This window comes from Sapajus apella, unplaced genomic scaffold (genome assembly GCF_009761245.1).
Source record: "Sapajus apella isolate SASKATOON/1434 unplaced genomic scaffold, GSC_monkey_1.0 scaffold33, whole genome shotgun sequence".
In the NCBI taxonomy this organism is placed as follows: Eukaryota; Metazoa; Chordata; class Mammalia; order Primates; family Cebidae; genus Sapajus; species Sapajus apella.
This window is the reverse complement of record NW_022436973.1, coordinates 23,169,936-23,192,089: the sequence shown is the minus strand read 5'-3', so window position 1 is coordinate 23,192,089 and position 22,154 is coordinate 23,169,936. Positions and strand designations below refer to the sequence as shown.

At 43.2% G+C, this 22,154-nt stretch overlaps 1 protein-coding gene across 1 annotated transcript in view; it reads left to right on the top strand.

Annotated features, from left to right (window-relative positions):
• TMC2 (transmembrane channel like 2) overlaps positions 1-22,154 on the top strand; it is a 99,085-nt gene that overhangs the window by 32,829 nt on the left and 44,102 nt on the right. Inside the window, exons 2-6 of the mRNA XM_032295619.1 lie at positions 1,056-1,374; positions 4,474-4,626; positions 8,265-8,355; positions 15,259-15,340; positions 16,059-16,165. Coding sequence (XP_032151510.1) covers positions 4,580-4,626; positions 8,265-8,355; positions 15,259-15,340; positions 16,059-16,165 — 327 coding nt within the window. The 5' untranslated portion in view covers positions 1,056-1,374; positions 4,474-4,579. The remainder of the gene's footprint in view (positions 1-1,055; positions 1,375-4,473; positions 4,627-8,264; positions 8,356-15,258; positions 15,341-16,058; positions 16,166-22,154) is intronic.

Here is a 22,154-nt window from a genome sequence, read left to right as displayed (position 1 = left end):
GAAGCTGAGGCAGGAGAATCACTTGAACCTGGGAGGCAGAGGTTGCAGTGAACTGAGATCATGCCACTGCACTCAAGCCTAGCGACAGAGCGAGACTCCATCTCAAAACAAACAAACATGTAGGCAACGCAGAGGAACAGGACCTAACCTGTCTTGGCAGCTCTCACCCCCTGTTCCCTTCACCATTCAGCAAGGGCACATCCCCCTGGAGAACGGAACCAGAAGGCACTGTCTCAATGTTCAGGCTGAACAAACAGAGCCCATGCTTGGCCCTGGCACTGGGTGTTGGGACCTGATGCAGCTCTGACCTCAAGGATCAGTCCTTGAAAAGTAAATCCAAGAAAAGGAAGAACCCCTGCCTCGATCTCTACCTGAGGTTTAGGCAAGTGTGTGGGAGAGCCAGCAGGCAGAGAATAAGAGGCAGTCCTTCTCACCCAGTCAGGAGGCTTTCAAATTAGGTGGCCTTAGGACCTCAAGGGAGAAGAGATTTCTTTCCTCAACCATTGCAAGGTTTGTGGCTGCGACCTCAATAATGAAAGACAGATTAACAAGAGAAGAGCATCCAAATTTATTTAATGTTAAGTTTTAGGAGACACAAGAGCCTTCAGAAATGAAGATCCAAATATCCAGGGAAAGCTGTATTTTTGTAGAAGTATGTGCAGAAGTATGATTGGAGGACAAAAGGGTGTGATGTCATGGTAATCAACCAGGGGGAGGTACCAAGGCCTGTTTGTTCAGATTCCTCTTGGCCTCTGTGTGACTTTCCTTTCCCTGGGTATAGGGCAGGACACCTGTCACAGGAGGTCTTCAAGAGAGAGGGGAGGAAGAAGGCCAGAGAGTGGCCTTCCTGCTTCTGCAGTTTTCTCAGTTTCTTTCAGCTTAAAATACTCAGTATGCCAAGGTGCCATATTTGAGGTGTCATATTTGAGGTGTCCTGTCCTGAGCCCCGCAGAACTCACAAGCTCTCAGAAGCACCTTGGACTTTCAATTTCTCACAGTCAGGGACATTTTCCTGGGCCATTGGGACCAGACCTGTTCATTTCCTGCCCCTGCAGGTGACAGGTTGGGAAGGAGACCCTCGAGCAAGCAGGCTCCCAAAGCTCAGGGGACCCTGGGCAGGCGTGGAGCTCAGCGAAGCCAGAAGGAGCGCACAGGGGGCAGCCCAAGCCCGGGGTCTCCCCAGAGGAAGCAAGCAGAGCGCAGGAGACTCGGAGAGGAGCTGGGGAAACAGAAGCCAAGCAAGGCGGAGGGGACCTGCGAGGGGAGGAGGAAGCGGGACGAAAGATCTCCCCTCAAGGAGCAGACAGCACCCTCAAAGAAGGAAAAGGAGATTCCGAGGAAGGAGGAGAAGTTGAAGCGGCACAAGAAACCCAGGTGTGTTGTGGTTCGGATTCTGGGCGTTCACTCCACGTGCTCACGCTCCTTCGCGGCCCTTCTCCTTCCCTCATGAGGGACTGATGACCCTCCCTGGTGACAGCAGCCCCTGCCTTCACTCTGGCTTCCCTGTCTCCCCGCCCTTACCACTGCCCCGCTCTGCGGTGGGCTCTTCCTCCCAGAACCCAGATGAAGCTCGCAGGTCCTCGCAGGTGGAGACGCCACCGGCTCTCCACTCCAGCGTCTCATGGCACACTGCTGAAGTGGAGCGCAGGTGGTGAGGTGACGGGGTAGCAGGGTGGGACAAGATCCCGCGTCCCCTGAATTTCAGCGTGTGGCTAACCCCAGCTTTTGAAGAGGAGGAGCTGAGAAACATGAACAAAATTGGATTCAGGAACCTTCCGAGGGCTTAAAAGCACATCCCTTTCCGGATTCCGGATCTGGGCCAGTTTCCTGTTCTGGAAATGTGGCATTGGTCTAGGAGACCTTCACGGGTGCTACCAGCTCTGAAATTCTGGGGCTCGGAGGTTTTGTTTGTTTTGCCTCCTTTGTTCCGTTACCATTACCACCAACCAGCACATGTGGGTTAGTGGACAGGGCCAGCTTATGGCATCAGAAAGTGGGGATTTGGGGTTCATGTTTTTGCTATCAATTGTAATAGGTCTCTCTCTCTTTGCCTCCCTTTTTCAATCATTGAGAATAATAAATACCTTATTCGTTGCTCAGATTGTTTTAAGAATTCCCCATGATAGAAATAGGAAAGCTATTGCAACAGTTAGGAGTATTAGGATTATGGTGAAGAGCTGATGTTCCTTCCCGGTGGTTTGTAGCAAATCCTCTTTACCCAAAGCCTCAGTTGGGTGCTCCCCCTTCCTCTCCACCTTTACAGAGGAATCTGAGGCTCTTAAACAAGGCCACTGATTTTTTTCTGTTGCCATGCCAACCATCCTGGCTTGATTAGAGCCTTTGTCTGCTCTCTGGTTGCTGCCAGACATTAACTAAAGGGGAAAAGGGTGCATCGTGCCCTTGGACATTTAAAAATAATTTGAATGCACCGTTGATGGGCCCTGAGTGTCCTGAACTTTTGAGGGAGGCTGTACCATCCCAATAGGCCACAAAGATTCATTCGTGTCATTTTCAGCTGAGGGTAATGCTAGGGCATAGAAGGATGAAAACATTCAGTTCCCGTTGCCCAGATACCGACAGCGTAGCAGAGGAGATAAGACAGAGGCATTAGTAATCCTAAGACGAGGCAGAAAGCAATATACGTGCAAGACAGGACTTGACAGAGTGCTGAATTCTGGGGGTGCTGGGCCATCAGGGCTTCTCCATGGAGAAGGTAAACATCTCAACAAGGCTTTGAATAACAGGTGGAACATGAACAAGCAATAACCGAATGCCCAACCCCCAAACTGTGGGAACACCCTATGCAGAGACTGAAAAGCAGATATCACTGATAGGGTGTGCATGAATTATAGCCATATATATATCTGTGTTCTAGGCTTTTCAACCTTCGAGGGCATCCAAAAACTTCTCCTTTGCTCCCCAGGAGTTAATCAAAAGCTAAAACACTCTGAGGCTGCGGCAAACTTGTCTCTAAAGGGGTAGTTACCCAAGCCGACACCCTGATGTTACCATTTATGAAACGCCCTCAGGCTGAACAGCCATAACCCTTTCTTAGTCCTGTCCTTCACCTACACAATTGGCCGCTGTCTCACTCAGCTGAGAGTCACTGTTTTTATCACTGAAGGAGTCAGAATAGGCTGGACGCTATAAGGAGCACACAAAGTCACTTGGATTTTGTGACAATTGAGCACATAGAATTATCTGGGAGATGGGGAGGTCCCCAGCTGGAAATTCTCCATGGCCCTGCTGTCCAATGTGACAGCCACTAACCACATGTGGCCGCTGAGCACTTGAAATGTGGCCAGTGTGGAACTGAGGAACTGAACTTCTCATTTAATTGAAACTCAGTGAGTAACTGAATTGCTCATTTAATTGTAACTCAATGTCAATACCACTGAGTTGACATAGGAGTTGGTAAATTTACTTAATTTGGACTGATGTAGTTTTGAAACTGATTTGATTTGACTTTGAAGCCAGAAGAGTTCTTCTACAAAGAGACAAACGACTGATGTCAATGCTGATGCAAATATTAAAGGAAAAGAATATTTTGCTACTTGATTCAGTTGTTGAGAATCTTTTAAGTATGTCTAAAACAATTTGGGGATATCTACCTTTTTCACCTATAAACTTATGAAATATAAATACAGATCAAATATGTCTGATGAAAGTTTAACATCTGAATAGTATTGCAGTTTGAGTACAAAATGAATACCGACCTTTGAAGACAGTATTTTTTTTTTTTCTGTTTGAGATGGAGTCTCACTCTATTGCCCAGACTGGAGTGCAGTGGCGTGACCTCGGCTCACTGCAATCTCTGCCTCCCAGGTTCAAGCAATTCTCTGCCTCAGCCTCCTGAGTAGCTGGGATTACAGGCACCTGCCACAACACCCAGCTAATTTTTGTATTTTTAGTAGAGACGGGGTTTCACCATCTTGGCCAGACTGGTCTTGAATTACTCACCTCATGATCCATCCACCTAAGCCTCCCAAAGTGCTGGGATTACAGGCGTGAGCCACCGCATCCAGCCTGAAGATGATATTTTTTAAAAGACTGAAGTGTCTCTAATAATTGTATATTGATTGCAAGGTAAATTACAGTTTTTAATATATTTGATTAAATAAACTGTATTATTAAAATTGCTTTAATCCATGCTTTTTACCACTTCAAGGTGGCTACTAGAAAAATTTGCATTACACTAAGTGGCTTGTGTCCTGTTTCTGTTGGGGAGCACCGAACTGGAGTATGGTTTGTGGGAGGACGCAGAGAAATGAAGAATGGGGAGGCAGCTCTCCGGGGCCCTGGGCTACAGGCTAGAGTTTTGGCCTTGGCTGCCCGGCGATGGGAATCACTGAGGGCTTCTGAGCAGAGGGCAGGAGTGCCACCTTGCCCGTGGGCTCCGCCTCACTCCACAGCACCTGAGGACACCACCTCCTTTCAAACTCCCGTCCGCCTCCGCCCTGGCTCTGCCTCCAGATCATCCTCGTTGGCCTCCAGTGGCTCTGGTGGGGAGTCCCTGTCTGAGGAAGAACTGGCCCGGATCCTGGAGCAGGTGGAAGAAAAAAAGAAGCTCATTGCCACCATGCGGAGCAAGCCCTGGCCCATGGCGAAGAAGCTGACAGAGCTCAGGTGAGCAGATTGCGGGCCGACCACGGCCTCCTGATATCTACAGGGCTCAGCTCCTTCTGATGGATGGGCACCCCTCCCTCCACACTTCCCCAAAGGGGCTTGATGGGAAGGGGGATGCCCGAGAGAGGAGCATAGCACTCAGGGAACCTCATGAGAGCCAGGGCAGCCCTGCTGTTCGCCAGCACCACAGGGCCTGAACGGGGAGCCAGGGAAGACTCAGAGGACTCCCGGCCTGTGCCTACGTCTTCCCCTGCCTGGCTGACCCTTTTATTCCATGCCCCACCTCATCTGGTGGCTTCTGTGCTTCTCTCACAATCCAACACAGATGTTCCTTTCCCAGAAGCTCTCTAGACCTCCTCCTCCTCAAGAGCAGCTCTCTTTCATGTTCCTGCAGCACCCAGCGTCTCTCCGTGTGTACACACTCTCTCGGGTGATTTGCAGAGTGAGATGGAGAGGGTCTCTCTGAGCCACTGTCACATCCCGCTGCCTGGTGCAAGCCCCCAGGCATCATGAATATCACTCTGTGAATGGTGACAGGCCTCCTGCCCATGCCACTCAACTTCTGTTTTCTACTCAGCCACTTTTCTGGTTTCCATGCAAAAGGCTGATGCATGGAGCATTTGATGATTCTGGAGTCTGCTGCAGTTTTGAAATAACAGCAGTAGGCTGGGCATGGTGGCTCACACCTGTAATCCCAGCACTTTAGGAGGCCAAGGTGAGTGGATCACTTGAGGTCAGGAGTTTGAGACCAGCCTGGCCAACATGGTGAAACCCTGTCTCAACTAAATATACAAAAATTAGCCAAGTGTGGTGGCAGGCACCTGTAGTTCCAGCTACTTGGGAGGCTGAGGCAGGAGAATTGCTTGAACCCAGGAGGCAGAGGTTGCAGTGAGCCAAGGTCATGCCAGTGGACTCCAGCCTGGGTGACAGAGTGAGACCCCTGTCTCAAAAGGAAGGAAGGAAAGAGAGAAGGAAGGAAGGGAGGGAGGGAGGGATGGAGGGAGGGAGGCAGTCGTTATATTACATAATTTTGGGGTTTCTACTAAAAAGTTCCCGTCCAACATGACCATTCTCCCCAAGGACCCTCTTTTTTTTTGCCACAGCGTTGGGGTGACACTCACTTCCTCCCTTTCTTCTGTAGGAAGCCCATGCTCCCTGGCTCCTCTCATACCTGAGCGTCCTCATTGCTCAAGTCAAATTCCTCACCCTTTATTAAACAGAGCAGTTTCCAGCCATGTTCTGGCATTATTTACCCCAAGAGGCATATCAAGGATCTAGCCACACTAACACTATGCAGCCCCTGAGAAGGATTCTGGAAAGCAGAGCTTACCCCACAGGCTGCAAATTGTCATCTCCTATGGAGCTGCGAGAAGAAACACCTCCTGGGAGCGCCTCCAGGCCTATTCTTTAGGCCAGTGCTGCTGACCACCAGAACTTTCTGCAGTGATGGAAATCATTCTAAATTTGCACTAACACATAGCCACTACCATGTGTGGTTACTGAATACTTAAAACAGAGTTAGTGCAACTGAACCTGATTTTTTTGTTTTAACTTTTATTCAAACTTAAATTTCTGTACAGCATAGTGACGATAATAACAATGTATTAGATACCTGAAAATTGCTAAGAATAGATTATAAGTATTCTTACCACACACAAAAAAAAGTCCATGCATATATTAATCAGCTTAACAATTCAAAATGTATACATATGTCAAAACATCATACATAAATACACCATAAATATATACAATATTTTTTTTTGAGATGGAGTCTTGCTTTGTCACCCAGGCTGGAGTCCAGGGGCACGATCTCAGCTCACTACGACCTCCGCCGCCTGGGTTCAAGCAGCTCTCTGCCTCAGCCTCATGAGTAGCTGGCATTACAGGTGCCCACCACCACGACCAGCTAATTTTTTTATTTTTAGTAGAGACAAGGTTTCACCATCTTGGCCAGGCTGGTGTTGAACTCCCGACCTCATGATCCACCTGCCTCAGCCTCTCAAAGTGCTGGGATTACAGGCATGAGCCACCATGCCTGGCCACAATTTTTTTTTAAGAGACAGAGTCTTGCTCTGTCGCCCACGCTGGAGTGCAGTCTGCCATGATGGCTCCCCGTGGCCTTGAATTCCTGGCTCAAGTGACCCTCCTTTCCAGTAGTCGGGAATGCAGGCATATGCCATCACACCTGACTGATTTTTCAATTTTTTGTGGAGACAGGGTCTTGCTATGCTGCCCAGGCTGATCTTGAACTCCTATACTCAAGTGATCCTCCCACCTCAGCTTCCCCAAGTATTGGGATTATAGGCATGAGCCACCGCACCTGGCCCATTTGTCAATTAAATAATGAAATAACAGTAGGCCAGGTGCGGTGGCTCATGCCTTTAATCCCAGCACTTTGGGAGGCCAAGGTGGGTGCATCACATGAGGTTGGGAGTTCGAGACCAGCCTGACCAACATGGAGAAATCCCATCTCTAGTAAAAAATGGAAAATTAGCCAGGCATGGTAATGGATGCCTGTAATCCCAGCTACTCAGGAGGCTGAGATGGAAGAATTGCTTCAACCCAGGCGACAGAGGCTGTAGTGAGCCTAGATTGCGCCATTGCACTCCAGCCTGGGCAACAGAGTAAAACTTTGTCTCAAAAAAAAAAAACAAGTAATTTTAAAAATTTAAATAGTCCTGGCCCGGCACGGTGGCTTACACTTGTAATCCCAGCACTTTGGGAGGCCAAGGTGAGTGGGTCACTAGGTCAAGAAATCGAGAGCTTCCTGGCCAATATGGTGAAACCCCGTCTCTACTAGAATACAAAAATTAGCTGGGCATGGTGGCGCGCGCCTGTAGTCCCAGCTACATGGGAGGCTGAGGCAGGAGAATTGCTTGAACCAGGGAGGTGGAGGTTGCAGTGAGCCGAGATTGCACCACTGCACTCCAGCCTGGTGCCTGGCGACAGAGCAAGACTCTGTCTCAAAAAAAAAAAAATTTTTTTTATAGTTCCATGTCTTGGGTGGTGGTAGTGTGGAAGCTAGGCTCAGCTCTGGGCTGTCTTCCCTCGCAGCCTTCTCTTTTTAAATCCTTTCTCCCTGTTCCCCCCAAGCTAGTCTCCTTCTGCCAGCAGGACAGAACAGCCACCTGTCACTCTAACAGAACCTCACTCCCACTCAGGTGTCACCAGAACACATCTTTTATTAACAGTGGAAAAAGTGCAACCCTGATGACTATGGAAATGAGATCTCCAGCTGGCTGGAAGTCTCAGGGACCATGGCAATCCTTGAGGGCCCTTCAGCTGCCAGAGGAGAAATCTGACATCTCCTCCCTGCCTCTGAGGGGCAGAGTTCCTGGGGCTGGCAGGGTGGGCAGAGGCTGAGGCCTGAGAAGCCGAGGAGACCCATGCCTCTCTCACTGGAGTGGGTCTCCCCAGCAAACAGTGGGTCCCCTCCCCCTGGGCCTCCCTCCTTGCCTCTTCCTAGCACCTTCCCTCCCACAAGGCTCCTTATCCCAGACTCAGGTTTAAGGCTCTCCAGCTTCTGAGTCTCCACCCAAGCTGGTGCCTCTGCCACATGTATTTGAGCCTTCATAGTTCAGATTTCCTTTGGTTAGGTGATAACTGAATTCCTGCTCTTTTTTTTTTTTTCTAAGCAGGGAGGCCCAGGAATTTGTGGAGAAGTATGAAGGTGCCTTGGGAAAGGGGAAAGGCAAGCGACTATATGCCTGCAAGACGCTGATGGCCAAGGTGTGTGGGGTAGAGGTAGCAAATCTGTGGGGAGGACTTGCTCAGTTTTGGAATCTGGGGACCAACTCAGGCACCTGCCCAGTTTCACCGTTTGTGTCCAGCTGCCCCCGGAATCCTGGGTGTGAAGGCCACCTGACCATTCTGATCCACCTACAAATGGAAAGCAATCATACATAGCCTGCCAATTTCTCCAGTTGTACTGTGAGGGCTTCAACACATTTGAGACTTGTTTTCTCTCCATCGAATACACTTAGAGAACTAACGATGTTAAAACCACTGCGATTTTATTTTCCAAACCCCAAATCAGGATAGGGTGAGTTGGTGGAGACCCAGAAGGGCTGTGGTGTGATCAGGGTCACATGGATGACAAACAGCTATGTCCCCAGAGGGGTGGGGAGGCAGCTCTGTTTTGTTGAGTTGTATCATAATCTGGGCATCTGCTTGAAGTGAGGGTAGTGTTTCACGTTGGATATTTAATGTGAGACTTACGGAAGTTTCCTTCCTTTGCCCACTGATTTGAAAAACTACCATCCTCCTTCACTTACTTCTTGTACGGAGCCTGTTTCGGGGCTTTTGTGCTGAGCAGTCATTTGACATCACTATCTCAACTCTAAATTCTGATGCCTGGTAGTTCTAGGTTCCCCTTTTTACTTTTGATTTTTTGTTTGTTTGTTTTTAGAGACAGAGTCTCACTTTTCCACTAAGGCTGGAGCACAGTGTCACCAATCCAGCCTTAGTGGCAGCCTTGAACTACTTGGCTCAAGAGATCCTGCAGCCTCAGCCTCAGGCTCTGAGGAGCTAGGACTACAGGGGCACCCCACTACACCCTGCTACACCTTTGTTTTTTTAAAAAAACTTGCTTGGCTGTCTAGTCTATGTTTCTACATGCATTAAAAAAATCAGTTTGCCAAGTTCCACTATAGTGTATTGACATTTTGGTTGGAATTTCTTTTAATCCTGTCTTTAATTTGGAACTTCCTTATGTATACAATAGTCTTCACATCCAGAATATCATATATTTCTCAAGCCTATATTATATTCTTAAGCAAAGTTTGTCATTTTCTCCCTATAGATCTTTTCCACGTTTTATTTCTACATAGTTAATAGCCTAGTTGCTTTTGCAAATGCGATCATTTTTCAACTATTTAATAACTAGTTATTGGTAGTATGTAAGAAAGCTACAAATTCCTGTGCTCATTTTTTATCTGGTTCTCTTATGGTACTCTCTTATTAATTCTAACCTTTTTCATCTGATTATGTACATAAAGATGTTTTTGTCGGGTTCTCCTAAATGCCTATCCTAAAATGTGGGCTAGCAATCCTAGAACAGTATCAGTTGATAATTGTGATCATAGCTCTCCTTGTCTTTGCATCACTTTAGTGAGAATGACTCTAATGACTTTCACATTAAGTTGATGGGAGTTGTTGGCTTGAAATAGATTTTCTTTGTAACCATAAAAACTTATTATCAGCCAGGCACCATGGCTTATGCCTATAATCCCAGCACTTTGGGAGGCTGAGGCAGGTAGATCACAAGTCAGGAGTTCAAGACCAGCTTGGCCACCATGGTGAAACCCTGTCTCTACTAAAAATGCAAAAATTAGCCAGGCATGGTGGCACGCACCTGTAGTCCCAGTTATTCAGGAGGCTGGGGCAGGAGAATCACTTGAACCCAGGAACTGGAGGTTGCAGTGAGCCGAGATCGTGCCACTGCACTCTAGCCTAGGTGACAAAGCGAGACTCAGTCTCAAAAAAAAAATTATTGTCTAATTACTGTTTAGTAAGACTTTCATTTCATTGAAAATAATTAGGTTTTATTAAACACCTTTTCCTTTATGTTATTACACTTTTAAAAAAATTTCTGGGATACCCTCAGTCATGGTACATTACTTTTAACTCCACAGACACATTTGATTTTCCAATATTTTATTTATGATTTTTACATACATTTTCATAAGATTGAATTTGTGTGTGTTTGTACACAAGTGTATGCATGTGTAGCATCTTGGAAGATTTTAACATTAGGGTTGCACTTGCTTTATAATTTTAAATGAATAGCATTAGCTCCTCTTTATGTTGTCAATCAGTTTTTGGAGCCTTATAATATACTTTTTGTTAATTTTAAAGATGATATCCTTACAGTGGTAGAGATCAGAGCCATTTTTATAGAATACCTTGAATTTTTTTTCAAGTATTCACTTTGTTGGTGTACTTAAGTTTTAACTTTTTCTTGGGACTATTTTGATAATTCATATTCTTCCTGAAACTTGATCATTTCATTAACTTTTTGTTATATGTTAACAGAAAGTCACATATGGTAGCCCAATAATTTTTGTAATTACTTTTCATATTTGTTGGGTTTGGTTTGAATCTTTTTTTTTTTTTTTTTTTTTTTTTTTTTTTTTTTTTGCTCTGTTACTCAGGCTGGAGTGCGATGGCATGATCTCAGCTCACTGCAACCTCTGCCTCCTGGGTTCAAGTGATTCTCCTGTCTCAGCTTCCCGAGTAGCTGAGATTACAGGCATGCACTACCACGCCCGGCTAATTTTTGTATTTTTAGTAAAGATGGGGTTTCATCATGTTGGCCAGGCTGGTCTCAAACTCCTGACCTCGGGTGATCCTCCCGCCTCAGCCTCTCAAAGATACTGGGATTACAGGCATAAGCCACTGTGCCCAGCCTGAATCTTTCTTATTTCTAATATTATTTTTCTCCTTTTTCAGTTATGCTTGCCAGACAACTCTCTATGGGTCATTTTATTAATTTTGTTTAGAGACTATCTACCACTTACCAACTGCACACTCACATCTTATTTTTTTCCAACGAAGAATGTGTTCTTCAAGTATATTTTTTTCTAGATTTTTACTCTGACAAACAATGCTTCAACAAACACCTTTTATACATTTATCTTGGATCCATGTGTTTTTTAAATCACAACAGGACAGCCACTCAAATAGTACTGCTAGTTCAAAAGTGTGAATATTTTAAATTTTACTACACATTTTTCAAACTATTTCTCCCAACCTGTAGCAAATCATACTCAAGGGAACAAAGAGAATGACTTATCCTAGTTATGAATGTTATTGTCCATTTTACTTTGTGCTAATCTAATGGGTAAAAAACAGGTTATTATTCTTCCTTTAATTTGTATTCACTGTTTTTTTTATTGTAATAAGAACACTTGAGATTTACCTTTCTAAGTACACAATACCGTATTGTTAAGCACAAACATCATGTTGTACAGCAGATCTCTGGACAAGTACATCTCTGATAAATGATTCTGTTCAGCCATGTTTCTGTTCACATAGTTCTAGCTTCCCGCTTAGGAAAGGATAGCTGCCTGCTTCCTGCCCTCCATCCTCCATATTTACTTTTCCACATAATTTTTAGCTCTTTGCTTCTTTCTCTTTGCAATCTCAGAAATTTATCGGGTCTATTCTCAATATCATTGGATCCATTTTCCTCTGTGTCAATTATAGGCTTTATTTTGTCTAATGTTTCTTTTCATTCAATTACTAACCTCTTAGCTTCCTTGTAATCCTTCCCTATCTCATCTGTATTCTTTTTAAATTGGTATCCTTTACTTTAGAAGCCATATTTCTTGCATCCTATTAAGAATACTGAACTGCTTTCTAGATGTTATGTATGTATCTTGGAGGAAATGTTTTCCACAAATATCAAAGAATGGCGTTCCTTTTTCCCTGTTCTGCAATAATATTTTCCAGGCGTCACTTGTTATTTTCATGTTAGCTACCCAGATCCTGATTTTTTTGACAGGACATGTAACTTGCCTGTGTCTTGCTCCGCCATGACTTGAAACTTTTTTCCTATATATAGCTGGAGAGCAAGACAGCATGACAATGAATAACCCATTCTAGGACCAGCAACGACCACCACACACAGCCCTGAGAAAGGCACTTGGAATCTTCTGCCCATGCCCCAGCCCAGTTTTCTGACTCTGTCAACCAATGAAGGATAAGAGAATCAGTACAGGAGCATCTCCCAGGCGTCTCTCTCCCTCTGCTCCAGATCCGGGGCCTCACTTTTCAGTCCAAGATACCCACAGCCCTGAGGAGCTATCAGGTGGTTGCCAAGGAACCGACCAGCAAGCTGTGCCCCCAGGGGCCTCACTTGGCAATGTTCATTACCCATGCTGGTCCTCAGCCTTGCAAGCCTCTATTTTATACTGATTTTATCAGCACCCTGACAAAGGATCCATCTCTCAGGAGAGAACTGGCATTAATAAAGCTTATGAGGCTGCTACATGAAACCAGATGCTGGATTATTAACTTACAAGAAGAAATAACTGATGCAAGATGGAAAATCAGAAGTCCACAGCAGTCATGCCTTTTATTTTTGATAGCTCAGTTATATGGGAAGCTAAACCATCATCCCGATTCCTATCTATGAATTTGCAATGAAAGTCACTGCCATAGAAACCAAAATACTCAAGGCAAATGCTTTCTTTATAGGCAGACCTACATAGGACGCCAAATAGTCAAAGAGTATTTTGGGGTTTGGGATTTTTTTTTTTTTTTTTTTGAAACAGAGTCTCGCTCTGTTGCCCAGGCTGGATGGAGTGCAGTGACGCAATCTTGGCTCACTGCAACCTCCACCTCCTGGAGCAAGTGATTCCCCTGCCACAGCCTCCTGAGTAGCTGGGATTACAGGCACCTGCCACCACACCCAGCTAACTATTGTATTCTTAGTAGAGACAGGGTTTCACCATGTTGGCCAGACTGGTCTCTAACTCCTGCCCTCAGGTGATCCATCCACCTCCGCCTCCCAAAGTGCTGCGATTACAGGTGTGAGCCACTGCCCCCAGCCTGTATTTATTTTTAGTAGAGACAGGGTTTCACTATGTTGGCCAGGTTGGTTTCGAACTCATGATCTCATGTGATCCACCCGCCTCAGCCTCCCAAAAGTGCTGGGATTACAGGCATGAGGCACCATGCCCATGGTGGCCCAAAGAGTATTTTTGAGCACAGAATCAGAGCTAAGGAGGGTGGATGAAGCAAAAAGACTGGGCTGCCCAGTGTCTGTCATCTTCCAATCCCCATATTCTCCGTATCTTTGCCGCTGTTATCAACCAGTCTTTACTCATGGGCCTCTCTTCTCTTTTGCATCTGTGACCATTTCCCTCTTCTGACAGCTGGTTCCCTTCTTTATACAATCATTCAATCAGGAGATGGTCAAAACCATATCTGGAAAACCAGGTCTGGAAGCCTGTCTGATTCCTTCACAAAATTTTTCCCTTTTTAATGGACGCGGTGCCTCACGCCTGAAATCCCAACACTTTGGGATGCTGAAGGCAGGAGGATCACTTGAGCCCAGGAGTTTGAGACCAGCCTGGGCCACATGGTAAGACCCTGTCTCTACCAAAAAAAAAAAAAAAAATTAGCCGGATGTGGTGGCTGCTTAGGAGGCTGAGGCAGGAAGATCACCTGAGCCCAGGAGGTCAAGGCTGCAGTGAGCCGTGTTTGTGCCACTGCACTCATGCCCTGGGCAACAGAGTGAGGCCTTGTCTGAAAACAGAAATATTTCCCTTTACTCCTTTAGTGACCTTAGTTTTTGCCCCTTCTTTTCGCAGGTATTGACTTTAGTGACTTTACAGGGGAAAATCTCATTTCCTTCATGAACAAGTTCTGAGGAGACCTTTTAATAATAGGAACTGGGCCAGACGCAGTGGCTCATGCCTGTAATACCAACACTTTGGGAGGTCAAGGCAGGTAGATCACTTAAGGTCAGAAGTTCGAGACCAGCCTGGCCAACATGGGGAAACCCCGTCTCTACTGAAAATATAAAATTTGGGCCAGATGTGGTAGCTCATGCCTGTAATCCAGCACTGTGGGAGGCCGAGGTGGTTGGATCACCTGATGTCAGCAGTTCAAGGCCAGCCTGGCCAACATGGTGAAACCCCATCTCTACTAAAAATACAAAAATTAGCCAGGCGTGATAGCTGGATCACTCTTGTAGTCTCAGCTACTCAGGAGGCTGAGGCAGGAGAATCGCTTGAACCCCGGAGGCAGAGGTTGCGGTAGCCGAGATTGCACTACTGCACTCCAGCTTGAGAGGCCGAGTGAGACTCCATCTCAAAATAACAATTATAATGGCAACTGATCTTAGGATCTGCTCCCTACTACCTCTTATCCTTTTTATGAGTATTTCTACCTCAGCTTTCTATGAGTATTTGTTTCATTCCAAATCGATTTGTTTCCAGAGTGTGTGGTTGGTGGAGCGCAGCCCCTCCGAGAGTTGACAAAACAGCCAGCCATAGAAAGACGGCTGATCAGGTTTCTGTTTGGTACAAAGTCTGGGTGTCGGAGTTGGGAACGGACCACAGGAGGGGGCAACATGCCTTTCTGACTCCTTTCAGAAAGGCGAGGCTGTTGTTTCCCCAGGAGAAGAATGGGCCACCATGGGTTGACATCTCCTTATCAGTTGCACCACCCTTGCAATTTTGTGGCAATTCCTATCAGACAGAGGAACTTGGCTGTCTGCCAGACGTGGGTCTGAGAGTTGCCAGATTCCCTTTTTCCTTTGAACTTTTAAGATGAAGAAAGTCTTATCAGAGGTTGCTAATTCAATCGGACCCTCCAACACAGAAATCGTCCAGAGAATTTCTCACTTTATCTATACACTGTCCAAAGCGGAAATTTTATCAGCACAGTAAGGGGTGGCCCTGGCTGTTTCTCTCTCCACACCTGACATTGGGGAAGTGAAGGTTTGAACACCTGCCTCTGGCAGACTGGGCTCAAGGACAGCAGGAGCTGGGGACTACAAGACAGCAGCCTCACCCGAACTGACTCATGCTGACCTGCCAGCCTCCTCCTGCCCCTCATCATGCTCCTTTGTGCCCAGCTCAACATGTTAATGAACTGAGAGTTTTACCTCTTTAATTTCAGAAATGGGTCAAATTTAAGAGAGACTTTGATAATTTCAAGACTCAGTGTATCCCCTGGGAAATGAAGATCAAGGACATTGAAAGTGAGTATGCTGGTGTCACTGATTTTTTAATTGGTTTCCTAAAGAATTTCCCAAGAGCTTGAATTGTTTCCTTGGCCCTCTAAATAGATTAGTTCATTGGTTCTGCTGTATTAGGAAAAAAGAATGGGTTTTCAACTAGTCAAACCAAGGTTTATTTTTCTTTTTCTTTTTTATTTTTTGAGACAGAGTCTTGCTCTGTTGCCCAGGTTGGAGTGCAATGGCATGATCTCAGCTCTCTGCAGCCTCTACCTCCCAGGTTCAAGTGATTCTCCTGCCTCAGCCTCCTGAGTAGCTGGGATTATAGGTATTCACCACCACACCTGGCTTTTTTTTTTTCTTTTTTTTTGTGTGTGTGTGTGCATGTGTGTATTTTTAGTAGAGAAGGGGTTTCACTATGTTGACCAGGCTGGTCTCGAACTCCTGACCTCAAGTGATGCGTCCACTTTGGCCTCCCAAAATGCTAGAATTACAGGCATGAGCCACCACACCCAGCCCTGACGAAGATTTAAGTTCTGCTTCTTCACTTTTTGACTATAAGAGCTTAGGCAGGTTAGTTAACCCAAAGAGCCTCAGGTTATTTATCTAGAAAAAGAAAGGGAGACAGATGTCATTCAACAGACTCATGACAAAATTGAATCCATCACACACATAAAGTGCTCAGTAGTGTATATTTCTTCCCTTCTGCAGCACTCACACCCACCATCTTTTCTCTCTCTAGGTCACTTTGGTTCTTCTGTGGCATCATATTTCATCTTTCTCCGATGGATGTATGGCGTTAACCTCGTTCTTTTTGGCTTAATATTTGGTTTAGTCATAATTCCAGAGGTAAGAAAACAACTTCCTAAATCTTTGGATAGAGTTGAGACTTATGACTACCATCATCAATTATCAACCAATACTTCCTGTTTTACAAAGAATCAGTCATTCATTTAAAATGCTGTTAGGTTGGTGCAAAAGTGATTGTGGATTTTACCATTAAAAGTAATTTATAAATTACTGCCATTAAAAGTAAATTTATGAAATTAAAAGTAATGGCAAAAATCACAATTACTTTTGCACCAACCTAATGTACTCACATCAATTGCCCAGATGGTTTAGTACAAAGAATGGAACCAAAATACTTCTGTTACTTAATAGGAGAATCTTATATTTTTCTACTTCTCATTGTACCTTAAGATCAGTGGAGAATTAATGCTTCCATGAGCTTTTTTTTACCCTAAAAATTAATACATCTATGAGGAAGAAAATACCAAATGCAGACATATTGTTCCTCTGAACGCTGTAGAAGTAAACCTGCTTGTGTACCCAGCACCAGCACTAAGTATTTCAGTGAGGACTGTAGCAACTGTAGTAGTTGCTGTGCTCAGTGCTTAGTGAGCCACAGGCTCCTTGGAAAAGACCCCAGGCCATCATTCTGGGGACCTGGGATCCAATTCACAATGAACTTATTGTGTGACTTTGCACTAATTGCTTATTACCCCTTTTTTGTTTCTCAATTAATCATCTGTAGATAAGGATCTATTTATATCCATAACAAGATTATATCTGGGGCCAGGTGCAGTTGCTTATGCCTGTAATCCCAACATTTTGGGAAGCTGAGGCGGGAGAATTACTTCTCCCGCCTCAGCCTCCCAAGTAGCTGGGATCACAGGCACCCACCACACCTGGCTAATTTTTGCATTTTTAGTAAAGATGGGGTTTCACCATGTTGGCCAAGCTGTCAACGGTGGTCTTGAACTCCTGACCTCAAGGGATCTGCCCACCTTGGCCTCCCAAGGTGTTGGGATTATAGCCGTGAGCCACCGCACCCTGTCCTCTAAGGTCTTTAAGTAAGCTGTGCTCTAGGTTTACATAGCAAGCATTTAGTCTGTAAACCTCATATGATACTTCCCTCTAAAAAATAACTATTAAGTTATTTTAGACATATGAAAAGATATAATGAATGAGCCTACTTGCTCATCAGTATGCCTAAAAAATAAAATATTACATGTACACTGAAGTCCTCTAATTAACTTTCCCCAATTGTATTGCCTACATAACACTCACTACCCTGAACTTTCCATTTCAACTTACATTTTAAAATTTATCGACTTAAATGCAGTCATTTCTTATTCTCTAAAATCACAGTGTATCTAAAGGTGTATCCCCTTTTGTATTACAGCATAATTTTTTGTCTCATTGACAGCAAAAGTTTTTCTTTTTTAGTTATTTTGTTCAAGAAAAAACTTTTGGCTTTGCTGATTCTCTCTGATATATATATTTTTAAATTCAATCTTGTAGGGGCACAATTTAAATAAAGTAAAATTTACTCTTTTTAGGTATACAGTTCAATGACTTTTGACAAATGTATAATCAGGTAACCACCCCACAACTAAAATATAGAACATTTTCATCACCCCTAAATTTCTCTAGTACCCTCTTTGCAAGCAATCTCCTCTCCCAGCTCCCACCCCTTGACAACCAATGATTGATTTCTGATTTCTGTTCCTAAAGTTTTACCCTTTTCGGAATATCATATAAATAGAAACATATAGTATATAGTTTTTTTTGTGTCTAACCTCTTTCAGTTGGTACAATGTCTTTGAAATTTATTCATGTAGTTTTATCAATAATTTGTTCCTTTATTGCTGGAATGGAATGAAAATTACAATGGAATTGTAATATCCCATCGTCTGGGTATATCATAGTTTGTTATCCATTCACCAGTTCATGGACTCAGTTGTTTCTGTTGGGAAGCTATTATGAACAACTCTACTATAAATATTCACATTCAAGTCTTTTTCTTATATATCCTTATTTTTATATTACTAATTTCTACTCATATATGTATCATTTATTTCTTTCTAATTTCTTGGGGTTTATATTTATTATTTATTACTGTGTAACAAGTTACTCCCTAATTTTTTGCTGAATATAACAACTATTTATCTTATGATTTCTGTGGGTCGGGAATCCAGAAGGTGTTCTGGCTTGGGGTCTCCCACAGGCTACAATCTAGGTTTTGTCCAAGGCTACAGTTATCTTGAGGCTGAACTGGAGAAGATTCACTTCCAAGCTCACTCACATGGCTATTGGCAGATCTCAGAAGATACGATTTCAAGCTTACTCACATGGCTTCTGGCAGGCCTCAGAAGATCTGCTTCCAACCTTACTCATGTGGCTGTTCCCAGGGCTCAGGTACTCAGTGGCTATTGGCCAGAGACATCAGTTTCTTGCTACATAAATTCTTTCACAGGCATGCTCATAAGATAGCAGCTTTCTTCTCCCAGAGGAGAGAATCCAAGAAGGAAATACAGCAAGAAGAAGCTTCCCACATAGAAGCCACTATTTTTTAGAACCTAATCTCAAAAATGACATTCCATCTCTTCTGCCGTATTTTATTCCTTAGTAGTGAGTCACTAACTCATCAAGCCCACGCTCAATGGGAGGGTATTATTGTGCACAATAATAAATACCAGAGGCAGGGAATCATGTGAGCCTTCTCACAGGCTGCCTACCACATTCAGCCCTCTGGTCCTCAGTGATTTGCATCCCTTCCACATGCAAAATACACTCACCCCTCCTAAAGGCCCCTAAAAATCTCATTCTGGTACAGCATCAGCCCAGATTCCAAACTCTCATTCTCTAAATCAGTTCAGGTGCAGATGAGGCTCCATGGGAGTAGCTCTTTAAATACAACTCCTGAGTCCAGTTCTCTTTACCATGAGATTGAAGAGACATGTTATCTGCACCAACACAACAAATATAAAATGGTAGGACAGGCATAAGATAAATGCTATAGACATGCCTGTGTTCAAACAGGAGAAAAATGGGAGGCACAAGGGAATTATTGACCCATGGCAAGTCTATAACAGTATTAGGCCTTTCTTGTGTTGCTGTGAAGAAATACCTGAGGCTGTGTAATTTATAAAGAAAAGAGGTTTAATTGGCTCGTGGTTCTGCAGGCTGTATGGAAAGCATAGTGCCAGCATCTGCTTCTGGTGAGGGCCTCAGGAAGCTTACAATCACGGTGGAAGGCAAAGGGGAGCCAGCACGTTGCTTGGGGAGAGCAGGAGCAAGAGAGCTATTGGGGGAGGTCCTAGACTTTTAAACAACCATATCTCTCATGAACTAACTGAGTGAGAACTCACTTATCACCAAAGGGATGGTGCTAAGCCATTTATGAGGAATCTGCCCTTGTCATCCAATATGTCCCACCAGGCACCACCTCCAACATTGGGAATCACATTTCAACATGAGATTTGGAAGGGACAAACATCCAAATGACATCAATAACACAACACTCATTTATAAATTTTCCCTCAATACTATTTTAGCCACATTCCATATACTTTGATATACATTGCCATTGTTTATTTTTAGGTAATTTCTAATTTCGTTGTAATCCACAAGATATTTATGAATATATTTTCAAAACTTTAATATATAGAAAGATTGGCAGCGTTTCTTTTTTTTACTGGTTTGTAGTATAATTTTATAGTGATCATAGTGTATATTTAGTATGAAACTGATACTTTTCATCACTTGGGACTTTATTTGCTTAGATATGGTTAATTTTCCTAAATGTTTATCTTTTTTACATGGTTCAAATATATTACTTATATTCTATAAATTAACCTTATTAATTTTAAAGCAGCATAATAATTGCTGAGTGAGATCAAGCAAATCTCCTGCTATTGTCTTTTTCTCACTGCAATTATTATTTTTTGTTTTATATATGTTGATGCTATGTTATTGGGTACATACAAATTTAAGATTGTTGTGTGGTGAATTATATTGATTTATTTTCAAATGTTAAACCAGATTGCATTCCTGGAATAAACCCAACTAGGTCATTATGTATTATCTTTTTCATATATCACCTGATTTTGATTTGTGTGTATTTAACTAGAACTTTTGCATCCATTTTTGAAAGATTGGACTGTACATATCCTTCTTACAGTATTCTTAAAATGTTTGGGGATCAATATGAGATCTCATAAAGTGATTTAGAAATATTTCCTTTTTTTATTGACTTGAAGAATTGTGTAAATTTTCCTATGGTAGCCTTTTGTGAATTTTTAAAAATTTATTTATTTTAATTGACAAATATAAATTGGACATATTATTTATGGTACACAAAACGCTGTCTTGGAATGTGTATACATTGTGAAATGGCTATATCAAGCTAATTAACATATGTATCACCTCATATACCTGTACTTATCAATTGTTTTTGGTGAGAACACTTAAAATCTACTCTCACAGCAATTTCCCAGTATACAATACGTTATTATTAACCATAATCATCATGTTGTACAATACATCTCTTGAATTTATACCTCCTAACTGAAATTTGTGTGTCCTTTGACTAACATTTCCCAATCTCCCCAATTCCCCAAGTGAAGTTTTTGTTGTCATGGTTGATTTGTTGCTTTTTGTATCTGTGGTAGGCAGAAGTCTAAGAATGACCCTAAATGACCCTCAACCTTGTATAATTTCCTCCCTTTTGAGTATGGACAGAACCTGGGAATGAAATATCACTCTGAGGTTATTTGAGTGAGCCTAATTTAATCACATAAGCTCTTCAAAAGCTGAGTTTTCTCTGGCTGGTTGCAGAAGGAATCACAGATATTCAAAACATGAGAAGGACTGAACACACCACTGCTGGCTTAAAGATGGAGGGAACCAAGTAGTGGGGAATGGGGGGCCCTCGAGAGGCTGAGTGTGGCAACCACATGCCACCCAGCAAGGAAACAGGGACCTCAGTCCTACAAGCACAAGGAAATGAATTCTGCCAACAATCAGTGAGCTTGGAAGAGAACTCCAGACCTCAGATGAAACCCTTAGCCCCTGCTGACTCCTTGATTTCAAACTGGTGAGACACTGAGCAGAGAATCCAGCTACACCATGCTGAACTGCTGACCTACAGAACTGTGAGCTGATAAATGGATGTTACTTTAGGCCATCTTTGTAGTAATTTGTTACACAGCAATAGAAATCCAAAGCAGTAGACATCCAGCTTTGGATCTGTAGCCCTTATTAAATCTTAAACTGTTTTTTGTCACATTGGGAAAATTCCCTGCCGTCATCCCTTTAAATACTGTTTCTGTGCCATTCCATCTTCTCTCTCCTTCTGGGACTACATATATGTGTGTGCATTTGTATGTGTTTGTGTGTTTGTGTGTGTGTGTCTTGTCTCAGCAAGCCTTGTGTCTGTATTTCCATGTATGCCTTATGTTCTTTTCAGTATTCTCCATCTTTTTCTATATATATTTAAGTCTGGACTTTTTTAACCCCATGTTAAAATTTAGCCATTCTCTTTTCAGCTGATCTATATGTTCTTAAATCTGTCCACTGAGCTTTTAATTTGAATGATCGCATGTTTCAGTTCTGTAACTTCCATTTGATCATATTTTTAGTTTCCAGTTCTCTACCAAAATAATTCATCTTGTCCCTTAATTCCTTAAGCATATTAATCCAACTTATTTTAAAGCTTGTAACTGACAACTGCCTTATCTGGACTTCCTGTGAATCTGTTTTTATTGTTTAATTTTTCTTTTGGTTTTTGGTCAAGTCTTGTCTTCTCTTATAACCAGTTATTTTTGACTGAGTGCTAGGCATTATTTGTGAATAATTATTGAGATTTACTTATTCCTCTGGTGGGAGAACTAACCAAGATGGTCTATATTTTTGTTATTTTACTTTCTGAGTGAAATGTTCCCAAGCCTGGGTTTTTTCCAGATATCTTCCTATCTGCCTTTTTTTTTTTTTAATCTTTTTTTTTAATTTTTTTTTTTTTTTTTTTTTTTTTTTTAGTGGAGGTGGGGTTTTG